The sequence below is a fragment of the Garra rufa genome, chromosome 4, assembly GCF_049309525.1.
Source record: "Garra rufa chromosome 4, GarRuf1.0, whole genome shotgun sequence".
Classification (NCBI taxonomy): domain Eukaryota; kingdom Metazoa; phylum Chordata; class Actinopteri; order Cypriniformes; family Cyprinidae; genus Garra; species Garra rufa.
In genome coordinates, this window is record NC_133364.1 from 9,094,372 (window position 1) to 9,111,135 (window position 16,764).

General features: G+C 31.1%; 1 protein-coding gene across 1 annotated transcript; it reads right to left on the bottom strand.

Annotated features, from left to right (window-relative positions):
• Window positions 1-5,888: 5,888 nt before the first annotated feature.
• Window positions 5,889-16,764, bottom strand: lta4h (leukotriene A4 hydrolase). The gene is made up of 19 exons (XM_073838125.1): window positions 16,572-16,764; window positions 15,583-15,713; window positions 14,590-14,710; window positions 13,397-13,465; window positions 13,141-13,245; window positions 12,983-13,035; window positions 12,524-12,596; window positions 12,233-12,373; window positions 10,715-10,738; window positions 10,538-10,608; window positions 10,319-10,430; window positions 9,998-10,142; window positions 9,517-9,620; window positions 8,272-8,342; window positions 8,145-8,199; window positions 7,933-8,028; window positions 6,703-6,785; window positions 6,506-6,610; window positions 5,889-6,278 (listed from the first exon to the last, which is right to left on the bottom strand). The coding sequence occupies exons 1-19, from the start codon at window positions 16,725-16,727 to the stop codon at window positions 6,158-6,160; spliced, it is 1,836 nt and encodes a 611-aa protein (XP_073694226.1). The 5' UTR covers window positions 16,728-16,764; the 3' UTR covers window positions 5,889-6,157.

The following is a 16,764-nucleotide window of genomic DNA, read 5'->3' on the forward strand; positions in this document are numbered from 1 at the left end:
TTAAATGTGTTGTGTCCTCCTGTGGTGATTTTTGTGAATTACAATGATTGGTAATTGGCTGAGGCAGATGAATATTTAATTAGCCCTGTCTGTTCAAGCTGTGAGTATTTATGAAAAGTGTTAGATAGTTATTTGTAGTTAATAGGAGTTATAATTGCTGCAATTATGTAGAAATATGTTACATTTTTTACAGTCTAAATTTGGGTTACCCTTGTTGAGAATAGTGGTCTATTGCACTATCCATTACTTGCTTCAGACTGACTGATGTGTGGTTATGGTTATGAGCTGCATGTGTGGTTTTATGTTGTTATATATTCTTGTAAAATTAATGATTTATATAAAATAAACAAAGAGGGTTTTTTTTTACATTGAAAGTAATAATCCAAAACAAGTTGAGTCAGGATTTAAGATTATAATAATGTATGCATTAAATTATATACAAGAAATAAGGCGAAAAAGTAAGTTATTTCATAGAAATGTACACCAGAAATAATGTAAAAGAATTTTAGGCAATTAATGTTTAACTCTAATTTAACCTTTTCCTTAAGAGGACAATGACAAGAAGTTACAAACTACTACATTTCAACTTAACGTCTACAAAACCCTTAAAAACACATCATCAAACAATAAACACTGGAGCTCAGTGCATGTTTAGTTTTAAAGGGAAAATGAAGAGGGGAAAAAACACTTCCTGTTCACTTACAGAGCAGAGCAGGGATTTGAACCCACAGCTCCTGTGTCAGAAGCAGATATTATGCCAGGAGCTCTGACCACTCAGCCACACCAACGTGCACATAAACATGTATTCACTGACTATAAGAAATTAAACTATTTACACAAATAAAATAAAAAAAATAGAAGGAATTAAATAAAATATAAAAAATAAGAAAAATAAGTAAACATTTATAATTACAATAGTAATTTTTTTTTGTAGATGTTAAAAAATAAATTAACATACTAAACTACTATACATTTATGTTGTTTACACTAAATATAAATGAATATTAATAATACAAATAATAACATTTTTGGCATAATATTAAAATCTATCTTTTGTGCAAATGTTAAGAAACAAATACATTTAAACATTAAAAAGTCTGTCTAGTTACATTAAACAGGAAATTAAATAATAAAATCTGGCTTTTGCAGAGGTTAAGAAATAAATACATTTAAACATTAAAGGGTTTGTGAATAATATTAAAATAATGTCTATTTAAAATTAGAACAATAAAATAAGTTTTTAGCAAATGTTAAAATGAATACATTTAAACACTGTGTCAATTTACCTTAAATAATAAATAAATATGAATATGTTTAAAATTACAAAAAAATAGAATTAGAATATTAAACAGACTTTTTGCATGTTAAGAAATTAATACATTTTTAAACATCAAAAACATTTATAAGTCTGATTATAGAATAATATATAATATAAAATAATTTCGAATTAGACTATTAAAATCATAAAGAAGAATATTATAACCATTAAAATCCGACATTTTTTAAATGTTAGTAAATACATTTAAAGATATTTAATAGTTTGTGACTAGTTAAAATGTTAAATAAATATTAATCATATCAAATTAAATTAATATCTATTTAGAATTAAAATAATAAAATCAGACTTTTTAGCTAATGTTAAAAATGAATACATTTAAACACTGAAAACATTTGTGTCCATTTACATTAAATAGTAAATAAATATGAATATTGTTAAAAAGAACAAATATTTAGTATTAGAATATTAAAAAGATTTTTTGCAATTGTTAAGAAATTAATACATTTATTAAACATTGAAAACATTTAAAAGTCTGATTACACAATATTAAATAAATAAGATTAAAAATAAGGTAGAATTCAAGTATTAAAATCATAAAGAAGAATATTAAAACCATAAACTAGAATATTAAAATCAGACATTTTTCTAAATGTTAGTAAATATGTTTAAAAATATTTAATAGTTTGTGACTAGTTAAAATAAATGTCAAATAAATATTAATAATATAAAATTAAATTAATATCTATTTAGAGTTTAAACATTTTGGCAAATGTTAAAAATGAATACATTTAAACGTGTGTCTATTTACATGAAATAGTAAATAAATATGAATATTATTCAAAATAACAAATATTTAGTATTAGAATATTAAAAAGATTTTTTGCAAATGTTAAAATATGAATACATTTATTAAACATCGAAATCATTTATAAGTCTGATTACAAAATATTAAATAAATATGAAGAATTCAAGTATTAAAATCATAAAAAAGAATATTAAAACCCAAAACTAGAATATTTTTAAATGTTAGTAAATATGTTTAACATATTTGATAGTTTGTGACTAGTTAAAATAAATGTCAAATAAATATTAATAATATAAAATTAAATTAATATCTATTTAGAGTTAAAAACATTTTGGCAAATGTTAAAAATTAATAAATTTAAACACTGAAAACATGTGTCTATTTACAATAAATAGTAAATAAATAAGAATATTATTCAAAATAACAAATATTTAGTATTAGAATATTAAAAAGATTTTTTGCAAATGTTAAGAAATTAATACATTTATTAAACACTGAAATCATTTATAAGTCTGATTACAAAATATTAAATAAATATGAAGAATTCAAGTATTAAAATCATAAAAATATTAATATTAAAACCCAAAACTAGAATATTTTTAAATGTTAGAAAATATGTTTAAAATATTTAATAGTTTGTGACTAGTTAAAATAACTGTTAAATAAATATTAATGATATAAAATTAAATTAATTAGTAATTATTGTGACTAGTTAAAATAAATATTACTGATTTTAAAAATTCTAAAAAATAATAATAATAAAAATAAAATAAATATAATTGTAAACCGCAAACACATGGGCGAGTGTGCTCATGTATAAGGTTTACTTGTCTGTCCATGATCAGATTTTCATAATTAAAGCAAATATTTGTCCACGTATCGCAACCAATCCTTCAAACATCCCTTATTCTGTAGTTTAAACTTTAAAGAGACAAATACATATCCTTATGCATATTGCATTCGTTTAGGACAGGAATTTTGTCTTAATTTGTCTTAATTTCAACATTAACATTAACCTTCAGTCAAAACAAATATAGACAAGTTCTCTCACCTGCTGCACTGCTAATTCTGATTATTCATATTCCTGAAGTGTCACTAGAGAGCAGCATCACAATGAAGAAAGTCTGCAGAAAATGAAAACAAAATAATATAACATAAATAACTGGAACTAACTTTAAACGTGAATGAAAATGTATATTTTTCATAATAACAGCACTAGTGCTAGTGCTTGGTCATTCGGTGGAAAAAAGACTAATCTATTTAACAACGTTGACAAAATAATACTTAAAAATTACTTTTATAATGTTTTCCCTCAGGTGGTCTGCATACTGTCAACAGCTCATTGTTTATGCTAATGAACGTGGGCTCATGAATATTAATAACGTTGTCTACGTTCCCCAACACGATTCGCTGAAATCAAAACATGGATGGTGAAAGCAGACTAATATATAAAGTTAAACAATAATTCATAAGCAAAGTATAAGTATAAAGCATAAGTTTTCCCTCAGGTAGTCTGCATACTGTCAACAGCTCATTGTTTATGCTAATGAACGTGGGCTCATGAATATTAATAACGTTGTCTACGTTCCCCAACACGATTCGCTGAAATCAAAACATGGATGGTGAAAGCAGACTAATATACAAAGTTCAACAATAACTCATAAGCAAATAATACCACCCATACTCATATGAATTTATAACAATTAATGTTGGTGAATTTCGCCGGTATTTTGTATGACGTCCATGTTTACAAATCTAACGTTAATTTAACTATGATTCTGACCAGCAAAAACACAAACACACTAGATAGTCTCCATATCACAGAAACTAGAGTAGATATACCTTTATATAAGACGTTGTTGTTTCAAAATACTAGGAAACATAAGCTCCAAGAAGGTAGTTTTACAATAAAAATGTTTTTATGGAAAAAGTTACTTACTTGCTGCGGTTGTTGTCGGTTTGTTTGCTGGCAGGCTGTAATAAGTGCTGTCGAGTGACATTAACAATCTGTCACAAAGCTGTCATCTGCAGAATTTGTACTTTAATGGCATTAAAATATTATTAATGTGATGAAACGTCAGTGCTGTCAAGGATCAAATGCTGTCAGGCTGAAAACGAAGCCCTTTTATGCCGCCTAGTGGAGCGGATGGAAAACTGCGCTTTGTTTTTTATTTATTTATTTATTTTTACCAGATGATATTCAAGTTGAGTCCCTGACTCACAAAATACCCTAAAAATAATGTTTAGGCATTAAAAAATTACACATTTGAATTGAAGATATATTCATCCATTTGAGGTGCCACAGATTCAAGACCTGCACGTGCATCTGCAAATATCTGGTTTAAAGCTATTTAGTACAACATTAACACCTTCTAGTAGTCATACCTTTATGTAAAGGCATATATATATATATATATATATATATATATATATATATATATATATATATATATATATATATAAGGCTGGGATGTTACACCACTTTATGAAACTTAATATGAATGTTTTATATACATTTTTGTCAGCCGTCCCTGCTGAAAAAAAAACAGCATATGCTGGTTAGGTACGTTTTGGTGCTGGGATGCTGGTTTTAGCTGGTTTATGCTGGTCCTTAGCTGGTTTATGCTGGTCCTTTGTTGGTTTATGCTGGTCCTTAGAAGGTTAATGCTGGGACAGGATAATGTATTTTAACACAGTGGACGTTACATAATTCAGCTTTTCTAAATGAAAGGTCAAACACATTGTCTGCGTCTCAAATGATCTATTACACTATGCACTTTCACCATACTATATAATGATTTTGCCTATTAAATTGTGCAACCTAAATACCTTTTCAAAGGAAAAAATTTTACATGTTGAGCAAATGTACACTACCAGTCAAAAGTTTTTGAACAGTAGGATTTTTAATGTTTGTTTTTTTTTTAAACTCTCCTCTTCTCGCCAAGCCTGCATTTATTCGATCCAAAGTACAGCAAATACAGTAAATTTTTGAAATATTTTTACTATTTAAAATAACTGCTTTCTATTTGAATATATTTTAAAATGTAATTTATCCTGTGATTTCGAAGCTGAATTTTTAGCATCATTACTCCGTTCACATAATCCGTCAGAAATCAATCTAATATTCCGATTTGCTATTCAAAAAACATTTATTATTAATATTATTATGTTGAAAACAGCTGAGTAAATTTCAGGAGTAAATTTCCCCTCTTAGAAAGTTCAGGAGAACAGCATTTATCTGAAATAGAAATCTTTTGTAACATTATAAATGTCTTTATCATCACTTTTGGTCAATTTGAGGCATCCTTGCAAAATAAAAGTATTTATTTTCTCAAATTTATTTGCCCCAAAAAATTATACTGACTATACCATTCAAGCGTTTGAATTTTATTTTAGATTAATGCTGATCTTTGGATCTTTCTATTCATGAAAGAATCCTGCAAAATATATACTCAACTGTCTTAAATAATGATAATAATAATAAAAAATGTTTCTTGAACAGCAAATCAGCATACTAGAATGATTTCTGAAGGATCATGTGACACTGAAGACTGGAGCAATGATGCTGAAAATTTAGCTTTGTATCACAGGAATAAATTACATTTTAAAATATATTAAAATAGAAAGCGGTTATTTTAAATAGTAAAAATATTACTGTATTTTGGATCAAATAAATGCAGCCCTGGTGACCAGAAGAGAATTTTAAAAACGTTTGACTGGTAATGTACATATAAAATATAAAATACAAATGTTTATGTGCTGCACACTAATATACATTTTGTAATAGATTAAAGAGCAAGAACCTCTTGTACAGATGAGTTTATTACAGAACATTACTTTGCACATGTTATATAAAGGGATATAATGGATCCTTCATACCAAGATATGCTGATTTTTTACTACATGATACTGAAAATGCTTTTTTTGTTCTAAGCCCTGAGACTGAGACATTAAAAAAAAATGCAAGCTTTGGCCAATGAAGAGAAAACCGTTCTGCACCGTCTGTTCAAGGTGTGATATGCAGTTTTATATCTGAGTACTAGGTTGAAGCATAAAAACACTGCCTGTGTATTTTAGCCATCGATTTTCAGATCTTTGGCCACCAGCATGGCTGTGACGGGGTGCAGAGCTCCACGGTGCTCCTTAAAAGTCTTCACTGCTTCGTCGCTGTACTTGGAGAAGTTGTAAACTTCCCTGAAAGAGAAAAAAAGTTAAAAATGAAGGTTAGCAAGTGCACTTTAAAATGGCCTTGATGAGCTCTGGACACTTGAAAACAGAAGTGTGGAGGGTTGCTCGCTGTAGCAAGGAAATTACAAAACTTCGTGACATCCTGTTCTTTTTGGCCTTTTTTTAACAGCATCCCCATTTTTTTGCGGTTTTAATCAAATTATAGACTTTTTGAAACTAATGAATGAATTTACTTGAAGAGGGGGCGACTGAATTTCATTCTGCCCTGCTCAGTAGCCATCTTCAGCGCCATGGGAACAGCTTCCTCCCAGTGTGCCTTCACACAGATGCGCAACCACCTGCATGGACAAACATAATGGTCATGGTCAAATACTGAAATATGTAATCAGATCATTAAAAAACAAAACAAAACAAAAAACATGGTGATTACCTGAAGCGGACCTCTGCATTTTTAACATTGTTCAGCTGGTAAACCTCCTGCATCTTCTTCACATGGGACAGAGGAAAGGGCTCCTGAAACAAGCCAATATGCGAAGGAAACAGACAGAAATATTTCAAGACTACTTCTGTTTTCAGTTCCTTTTTCAGTGTCTCTTGATCTGCAGTGCTATTTGTGTTTGATTTGGTACATCATCATTACATAGCATTAAAAAGGTATTTAAATAATTTAAGAAATAATATTAAATATTTAATATTATTTCTCTGTGTGTGTATATATATATATATATATATATATATATAAATCCAATATAAAAGTCAAATTTAAAATTAATTAATTCTAAAATAAATATTTCATATTTAAATATAATATAAAAAAATACCACATTTATATAAAATGTGAACAGTTCTTGCTTATGCAAAACTGTAATTTAGGTTTTTACATTGAAAAAATATTTAAATTGTAATTAAATTATCAAAAAATAAATACAACATAAAATAAAAAAAATCATATTTACATAAAAAGATGTGATTTTTTTTTCTTATGGAGTGCTATCAATGTCTGTACATTAGATTTACATTAAAAATTAAATAATATTTTAAATCTTAAGCAAAACTATATTATATAAGCTACCAGTCAAATATTTTGAACAGTAAGACTTTTAATATTTTTTAAAGAAGTCTCTTCTGCTCACCAAGCCTGCATTAATTTGATTCTTCTAAGTACAGCAAAAACAGTACAATTCTGAAATATTTTTACTATTTAAAATAACTGTTCTCTTTGAATATAGTTTAAAATTTAATTTAATAGAAAGTCACAAGAGCAGCATTTATCTGAAATAGAAATCTTTTGTAACATGATAAATGTCTTTATCAACACTTTTGATGAATTTAAAGCATCCTTGCTGAATAAAAGCAAGTCTAAAAAAAGTCTAAAAAAAAAATATGATTCTGACTTGTGTACAATGTTACAAAAGCTTTTTATATTCTTTCTATTCATCAAAGAATCCTGAAAAAAAAAAAAAATACTTAACTGTTTTAAATATTAATAATAATAAAAATGTTTCTTGATCAGCAGATCAGCATATTAGAATGATTTATAAAGGATCATGCTGAAAATTTAGCTTTAATCACAGGAATAAATTACATTTTAAAATATATTCAAACAGAATATATTCCTTAAACTAAAGGAAATTTTCAACCGTTTTAACTTATTCTGTACCTCTTGAAGCAACAAGGCCATGAACTCAATGAGTTGAGGAGAGTTGAATTTCTTCACGTCTGCCTCAGTGAAACTTGCAAGGTCCTCTTCTTTTGCCTTAAGATGCACGCACATACAGAGAAAGAGGAAGTTTAGCCTTAATAACAGTGTTATTTAGAGAAGCTTTAAAATTGTGAAAAGCTTTGGTCTGGTTTAATAGAAGAAAGACTCACTTTCACCCATCTCTGGCACAGAGCAGTGCAGGCATCTGCCATTGTGGTGTCATACCTGTGCACAAAGAGGACAAATTAAAATCAAATCACACACAAACACATTCCAAACGTGTGCTCCAATGCTCACTGTGGTTTGACGGGGGGCATTCCTGGAGTGTGCATCCATGCATTCCAATCCACTTTATTCAAGATGTCCACCTGACAAAGAAACAGAAACATTTAAACAGGAAAAAGAACAGAATGTTCTTTAGAATTCTCACAGGAATATTTGTTTGATCCCATCATGAATGATTCCAAATTATGAGATTCCATTAGCATTCTTTTTTTTTTTTTAAACGAATATACAGTTAAGCCAAAAATTATTCATACACCAGATATCATTTTTGATATTTGTAAGTGTAAGTGAGGATAGCAAAATAAAGTAAACTGTGACATATTATACCCAAAAATTCTTCATACAGTGGACTACCAGTAAAATTTACAAAAAATTGGGACCAAAAATTTGATTTGACACTTTGACCAGACCCAGACCATGTTTTGTTACATACCTTTCTATCAAAGCTATCTTACACAGTTAAATTCTTATTAACTTCTTATCATATTTTATTACCATTTTCTAAACTATGGCGAATAAACTGTGATAATGTGAGAAATCTTGAAGGTGTCTGAATAAATTTTGGTTTGACTGTAATTATTTTTTCATTATCAAGATGAATTTGTTCTGACACAGTTTTACTCTTGAGTTCTTGTCATATTTTATTACTATTTTTTAAACTATAGCAAATAAACTGATAATGTGAGAAATCTTGAAGGTGTCTGAATAAATTTTGGTTTGACTATAATTCTTTTTTTATTATCAAGATTAATTTGTTCTGACACATTTTAACTCTGAGTTCTCATCATATTTTATATCTATTTTTTAAACTACAGTAAATAAGCTGAAAATGTGAGAAATTCTGAAGGTGTCTGAATAAATTTTGGTTTGACTGTAATTAATGTTTCATTATCAAGATGAATTTGTTCGGACACAGTTTAATTCTTGAGCTCTTGTCATATTTTATTACCATTTTCTAAACTATAGCAAATAAACTGATAATGTGAAAAATCTTGAAGGTGTCTGAATAAATTTTGGTTTGACTGTAATTCATTTGTCATCAAGATAAATTTGTTCTGACTTAGAGTTCTTGTCATATTTTATTACCATTTTCTAAACTATAGCAAATAAACTGAAAATGTGAGAAATCTTGAAGGTGTCTGAATAAATTTTGGTTCGACTATACAACTGTGTATTCCTATATTACTGGGCATTATTTGGCATCTTGCATAAAATTATGCATGCATAAATTCAAGTACAAAGTTCATTAAATCTCACCTTGTCTTTGAAGTAAGTGAACAGATATTTCTTCCATTCCTCTGTGGTTACAGTACCATAGGCAAACAGCTGAATATAAGACTTCACAAATCCCATGAAGACCTCTAAAATTAAAGTCAAAGCAAGACTGTTGAATAAAGTCCTTATTTTTGCTTTCTTTGCACATTCTCGTAGCTTCATAAAATTAAGGTTGAACCACTGATGTCACATCATGGACTATTTTATCAATGTCCTTACTATCTTTATGGGCCTTGAATGTGATAGTTATGCTGCTGTCTATGCAGGGTCAGAAAGCTCTCGGATTTCATCAGAAATATCTTAATTTGTGTTTCAAGATGAACAAAGGTCTCACGGGTTTGGAACTAAATGAGGGTGAGTAATTAATAACAGAATTTTCATTTTTGGCTGAATCTCTTTAACTCTTGATCTAGTTGTTTTAGCACTTTAAACTGGGAGAGGAGAAAGTATTTCATGTGTGTACCTGGACCTCCCATCAGCTCCTCCAAATGATAAAGCAAAGCATATCCTTTCTCGTAGGGCACTAAGGAAAAGGCTTCATCTGTGTCCACCTCATGCAGATTTGGGACCAGGTTTGTGAGCACGTTATTCGCTCCAAACTGTTTCACCTACAAAACGAGACCACAGTGACCACCAGTAAACTGCATCAGAAAATCTAATCAGCCAGAAAAAAAGTTAAAGCAGCACAGTGCATAATTTGCATGATTTATCAGTGTTTCAAAATCTGTCATAATTTCCTGTGGGGATGAGATGTGAGATTGTGTGAAACGTATTGCTGACTTACAGACTCTTGAAGTTCTTTCCAACCTCCGATGCCTTTAAACTGCCTAAGCTGTTCACTCTCCATACACCTGGCAATCATTCTCTCAATGTACACCGTATGACCCTCGTTCAGCCTGCAGAGAAAGACTTCACTTGCTAACTCTGAAATAAAATAGTTCATAGAATATGCTCTTTTGCATATTCTGTTCTGCATATTCATTCAAAGCTCAATCGAACTGACCAGAAATGCTCCCAGGTCCTATTGGTCACCAGGTTCCCTGTCCAGCTGTGGGAGATCTCATGAGCAATGACCTGCAGCAGAACCAAAAGCACAGAGCGCATTCACATTAGCAGAAGATATGAAATTTAGAACAAATGCACAATAACCTAAAAATGTTTTAATGCACAGATGACTTACACCAGCGAGGGATCTGTCTCCAGCCTGAAAAACATAACCAAAAGAATACGACCGTCAACAAACAAATTGTTTTTTTTTTTACACTTTAATTTGAAATGGTTCTGGTATAGGTTACTGTTTGTTAATTAATAAAAAAATATTAATGATGCACACCAAGATTGCATTTTAAAGTACGAAAAAAGGAGGGGAAAACATACAATGATTTTACATGCAATGTAGTTTGCTTTTAAAGTGAAAACCCAAACTGTAAAATTTTCAGCCACAGGCTGGTGTGATGTTTTTTCTAACAAGTACAAAGTGAGAAACACTAGCTTGCCCACACTGCAAATGCATAAAAGATGCCTATTTAAGATAAAAATGTATGTGGGTTAATAAAAATACAAATGATAATAAAAACAGAAGTATATTTCATAAACACTGACAAAATTCAGGGTTATTACACTTTCTGACCTCTCCAGTTGAACAAGAGCATTATGTGGACGTTTAAATGTTTTACAGAAGAGAAACTACACAAAATATATATTTATATAGAAATATGCATTACTTAGCTATGAAGTTTAACATGTGACCAGGGACCACAAAACCAGTCATAAGGGTCAGTTTTCTTTTTTAAATTGAGATTTATGCATCATCTGAAAGCTGTATAAAGTTTGATGTATGTCTTAGCAATGTATATTACTAATTAAAAATTATGTTTTGATATATTTACAGTAGGAAATTTACAAAATATCATCATGAAACATGATCTTTACTTTACTGGCGTAAAAGAAGTAACAAGTACAAAGTGAGAAACATTAGCTTGCCCACATTGCAAATGCATAAAAGATGCTCATTTGAGATAAAATGTATGTGGATTAATAAAAACATTAAAATATGTTTGTGGAAACCATGCCACATTTAAATTCTGACGAACATCTTTTTTTTTTTTTTAATTATAAAAGCCTTACTGGCACTTTTGATCAATTTATTGCATCCTTGCTGAATAAAAGCATTAATTCATTTTTAGAAATTCAGCTTGACCCCAAACATTTAAATAATAGTGTATAAAATGCTTTAACACATTTTCATACATTTCTATATGTTTTATCCACCTTTTTCTTCCAGTAAGTGTAGGCATGGTCATTTGTCAATTTTATGTGTCTGGCTTCCGGTCTCATCTGTGTCCAGCTATTTTTAGCTGTACAAAACAGATCATTTTGCTGCTTGATATTGCAAACTGGTGTGTCTTACCACATTATTTTATTTATTATCTTAATTATGAACACACTGGTTTGTACTGAAAAGAGTTTTACCATTTATCATTTACTGCACGTTGGTATTTTTCTTGTTATTTTCTTGTCGCCCTAAGGCTTACATCCATGTTGAAGAAAAAGGTGGATACTGTATGTCAATACAGTACTTATGCAGAACCTTCATATAACTTGTTATTTTCAGTCTTAAATATGGCATTGCATGTCTGTGAATGCATTTACTAATTGCAGAAGTCTGCATATATCTATGAAGAGGAATTATACGAACCAGTACAGTAGGCGTGACAAATGTGAGGCAGGGGTTCTCCATGCCTCCATAAGGAAAAGAAGGAGGCAGCACCAGAACATCATATTGGCCCCACACGTACGGCCCGGCCAGACTCTCAGCCGTCTTCAACATGGTCTCAGTCTGATGAACAAAATAGAAGAAAACAGTCTTATCTGTTAGTCACATCAGATTGCAAATGCAAGTGTGGCTACTGGTGTAAGTCGTGTTTATCACAATCTCTCTACATGTCTAACATTCACAGTCTAGTGCATCAGAAATGAATCCTCTCACCTCTGAAAACTCAAACGCAGCCTTTTCCACATACTCCTTCTCAGACCAAACTTTGGATCGGGGGCCGATTTCCCTGTAAATCACAAACATTGATTATGTACACCTCATACATAAATACATAAATCTTACATGTTTGAAATTATTAGGATTTCTCTCTTCTGCTCACCAAGCCTGCATTTATTTGATCCAAAGTACAGCAAAAACAGTACAATTTTTAAACATTTTTACTATTTAGAATAACTGCTTTATATTTGAATTTATTTTAAAATGTAATTTATTCCTGTGATCAAAACTAAATTTTCAGCAATTTACTTCAGTCTTCGGTGCCACATAATCATTCAGCATCTGATGCTCAATAAACATTTCTAATGAATGCTGAGCACTGAAAATGTAAACATAGTCATATGTATTTATGAACATGAACATGAAGAGTGACAAGAGAAAGAAAAGCAGAAGAACCTGCTTTCCAAAGCGCCAACCACAATAGCAATGAGGTAAGACGGCATTGGGACCTGCAAGAAAAAAAAAACACATGAAGCCAGAATGACTCCCATATTTGATATATATTTGCATTTGGAAACCAACTCTCCATTAAAAAATGAGGATGTGATGCTGACCGGCTGTCTGAAGCGATAGATGACTCGGCTGCTGTCACTCGGATCTGGTTCCTGACCATCACGCAACGCACTCATCAATGCCACCAGCTCTCTGGGGACAGACACCTGAGACACAGAAAAATTTTCCCAATGTTACTGGCAGAACAACTGTAAATTTTACATAGTATTGTTTTTCTTTCATTTTAGATCTTTATCTTGGCATGCACTTCACTGTTGCTTCATTGAGCGTATAATTGGTGCTATTCATGCATGTTACCTGTGCATAGTAAGTGTGCTTCACTGACGGACTGTCCTGGCAAGGCACCATGGTCCTACAGTGAGTGGCCTGTTGTATGGAGAAACAGTCAGAGTGAATGCAAAAGGTAAGAAAAAAGGGGGGGAACACACAATGGTTTTAAATGCAATGTAGTTTGCTTATAAAGTGAAAACCCAAACTGTAAAATTTTCAGCCACAGGCTGGTGTGATGCTTTTGTTTTTTTCTAACAAGTACAAAGTGAGAAACATTAGCTTGCCCACATTGCAAATGCATAAAAGATGCCCATTTGAGAAAAATATTATGTGGAATAGAAACAAAGAAAAATGGAAAATCCCATATAAAAAAAAACACTTTTCTAAAAACTCATAAGACAGGCTGGAAAGTTTTAGGACTAAAAACATATTGCAACATTCAATGTTCTAGACTGCACTCTTTGTGACAAGCTAGTGAAGCAGAGGAACTGTGAAACCCTGTGGCAAGTATTGCAAGATTGCACAAATGATAATATTTTAAGGAAACTGCAGCCGAAAAACACATTTTCACACACGTGTGTGTTGTGTGGCTGAGGAAAGATGCAAAATGGCATCAAGTAGGGTGGGCGATAATCTGGTTCACACGATAAACTGATAAGATTTTGAGACTTCGATGATTGTGATGTTATAGTGCTGATTCATTACAAAAAGTGTATATGCATCAATTTTTAAGCCTTGCAGTTGATTTTAAAACCTAAATCTTTGTTTTGATCTCTTGCTGCACTTGAACATTAAAATAGATACACTTTTGTATCTAGTATCCACATAAATGCAACTGGTTATGTCTTAAGTGAACATAAACAGCTGTGAAAAAAATCAGATACTGGATCTGAAGTCTTAAAGCTAATATACCTGCTTCTGTCTGTGTCATTTTAATGTTAATCAAACAACCAAAGATAAAGTCACACACTGCTATCGATTGAATCACTTTTTGTAACTTTAACAAGCACAAATGTATATTAAAGTTACACAGTTATATAGTTTCCAAGTTTCCATTGTATGTGGTATTTCTTTTTTTGTCAAACAGGGCTTGTGGTTTCCAGTTCCATTTCATTTATCTTTTTTCAAATGTATTTATTTGTCCTATTGCTCTTAATTAAAGTAATTAAATGACTTAAGATTTGTATAAGATACTGGTTATATCTCCAGCAAGGACATACCTGGCACTGGCTGAAAAGGTATGGGTGTTTTTTCCCAGCAGTCTGTTTGGGGGTCAACCACTGCAGTGCTGTGGCACTAGGAGACGTCTCATATTCGATCTCCACAATCACATGCTGCCCACTAAAACACACATAGATAATTGCAATACATGTTGGAAACAAAGAAAAAAACTTTGCATTGAAATTAATAGGGTTGTGAAAGTTAATAAGACATTAAAAAGTTAAAAAAATAAAAAAAAAACTATTACATTTTATTTTGATTTATTTGATTGTAAAATGAACTAAATTAATTAGAATAAATAATATTAATATTAATTAATATTAATCTATTAATATTAATAGATACATAAAGAAATAGTTCAGCCAAAGACTGAATGTTTTTTTTGCTGAAGAAAGCAATATTATGTAAGGAGGACACATACTTTAACCGGAAACAACAGGCTTGAAGTTAAAAATGCCATAATGATGGATTTGTTTCTTACAAACACACAGCTTTTCACTTCAAAATACATTAATTAATGAACTGGAGTCTTGTGGATTATTGTAATGCTTTTATCAGCAGTTTGGACTCTCATTTTGACAGCACCCATGAGCAAATGATGTAATGCTAAATTTCTCCAAATCTGTTCTGATGAAGAATCAAACTCATCTACATCTTTGATGGCCTGAGAGTGAGCACATTTTTGGCTCATTTTAATTTTTGGGAGAACAGTTCCTTAAAATTGAATGCATTCAATTATTGCATTTGTTATATTAATATTATTTACATAAAGATTTAAATATTATTTATCTCATAATTCAATTTTTTTTTTTCCTTTGAGGAACTTCTCAAAGAGAGATTTTTGTCATATTTAGCTCACATAGCATGCGTTTGTATCCATGTTACAAGGTGCATTTATCTTAGCTGTGAATTGCATACCATAAATAATTTAAATGTTAGAAGACGAAGGACAAACTGCTATCTCTTAGTACAGAACAAGTTTGTGGCAGTACCGTGAGAGTTCAAAAGGCAGGGTGATCTCCAATGGGGATCCCTTAAATTTATGCTTAGCCCCCAATGCAAACTGCGCAGCCTGGCCATTTGCAGAAACCTTAAAGATTGTCAAGTCCTTCGAGTCCAGAGTCTAGAAAGAAGGATTAAAAGTGAGAGAAAAAGAGATAAGATATCAATTAAACATAATATACATTAAAATCTGCTGGAAAAAAACAGATATAATACCACAGACTGTGCATTTACGGTGTATGTATCATTGTAAACCTCATGCTTAAACAGGCGTGACTTTTGGTATTTAATAGTAGGGTGCTTTATCATTCACGTCACATCTTGTCAAAACTACCTGTGGAAATCCATCTGTCCCATATTAGTTTTCACTTCACACTTTTACATAGCAGTTATGCAAGTTTAGATGTATCTGAAATCTTCTCACAAAGTGCACCTGTCTAAAAAGCTCAGGTAAAAATCTATCTATCAATCTGGCAGCTCCTGAAATCAAAGTTCAGGTCAGGTGCAGTAAACCAGGTACACAGTACGTGACTAATAAATCTTACTAATAATGAGATAAACTTGACATAATAGGCAATATGACCAGCAAATCATATGCATATGCATTTGCAAAAGGTGATGGGTGAATAAATGTAAACAGCAAACTCTGAGTGCACTTACAATTTATCAGGTTACGTTGCGGATATAATTACTGTATCAAGTGCAGGTAAATATGTAACCCAGTCCTTCTGAAACTACTGTTTCAGCATATACTCAATGTATCGCTAATTAATTTGTATCTATATTAGGATTAGCTACTAATTCAGTAGCGATCTTTTTCAAGAAATAATCCATTAGATATTAATACTTAATAAAAATAAATCAAAGCAATAATAACAATGTAAAGGCATACAGCACACCGCATTTTACTCAAGTGAGGTGAAGTGATTAAGAAGAGCAAGCACAATGACAGCTTGGATGAATCAAATGAAAACTGTACCAGAGACGAGAATTTATCCTCCAGAACTTCCACAGTCAGGGCGACTCTTCCTTTGAGAACGTGCCTGTCAAAGTCAACATGGTAAATCAGATTTAAGTGCTTGGTAGCGCACTTGGAGAGAGAGGAGAAAGAGCTGGGGTCTGACACAGGAGTCATGGTTGAGACAGAGAACACCCCGCTCGAACTGCGAATG

Bases quoted from the DNA above. Each gene is read 5' to 3' on its own strand.
- lta4h (XM_073838125.1), bottom strand. From the start codon at position 16,727: ATGACTCCTGTGTCAGACCCCAGCTCTTTCTCCTCTCTCTCCAAGTGC. The intron at 10,431-10,537 runs GTCAGTTCGATT...CTTTCTCTGCAG, and splicing joins AGGACCTGGGAGCATTTCTG to GCTGAACGAGGGTCATACGG. The intron at 8,200-8,271 runs GTGAGCATTGGA...CTTTGTGCACAG, and splicing joins ATGCCCCCCGTCAAACCACA to GTATGACACCACAATGGCAG.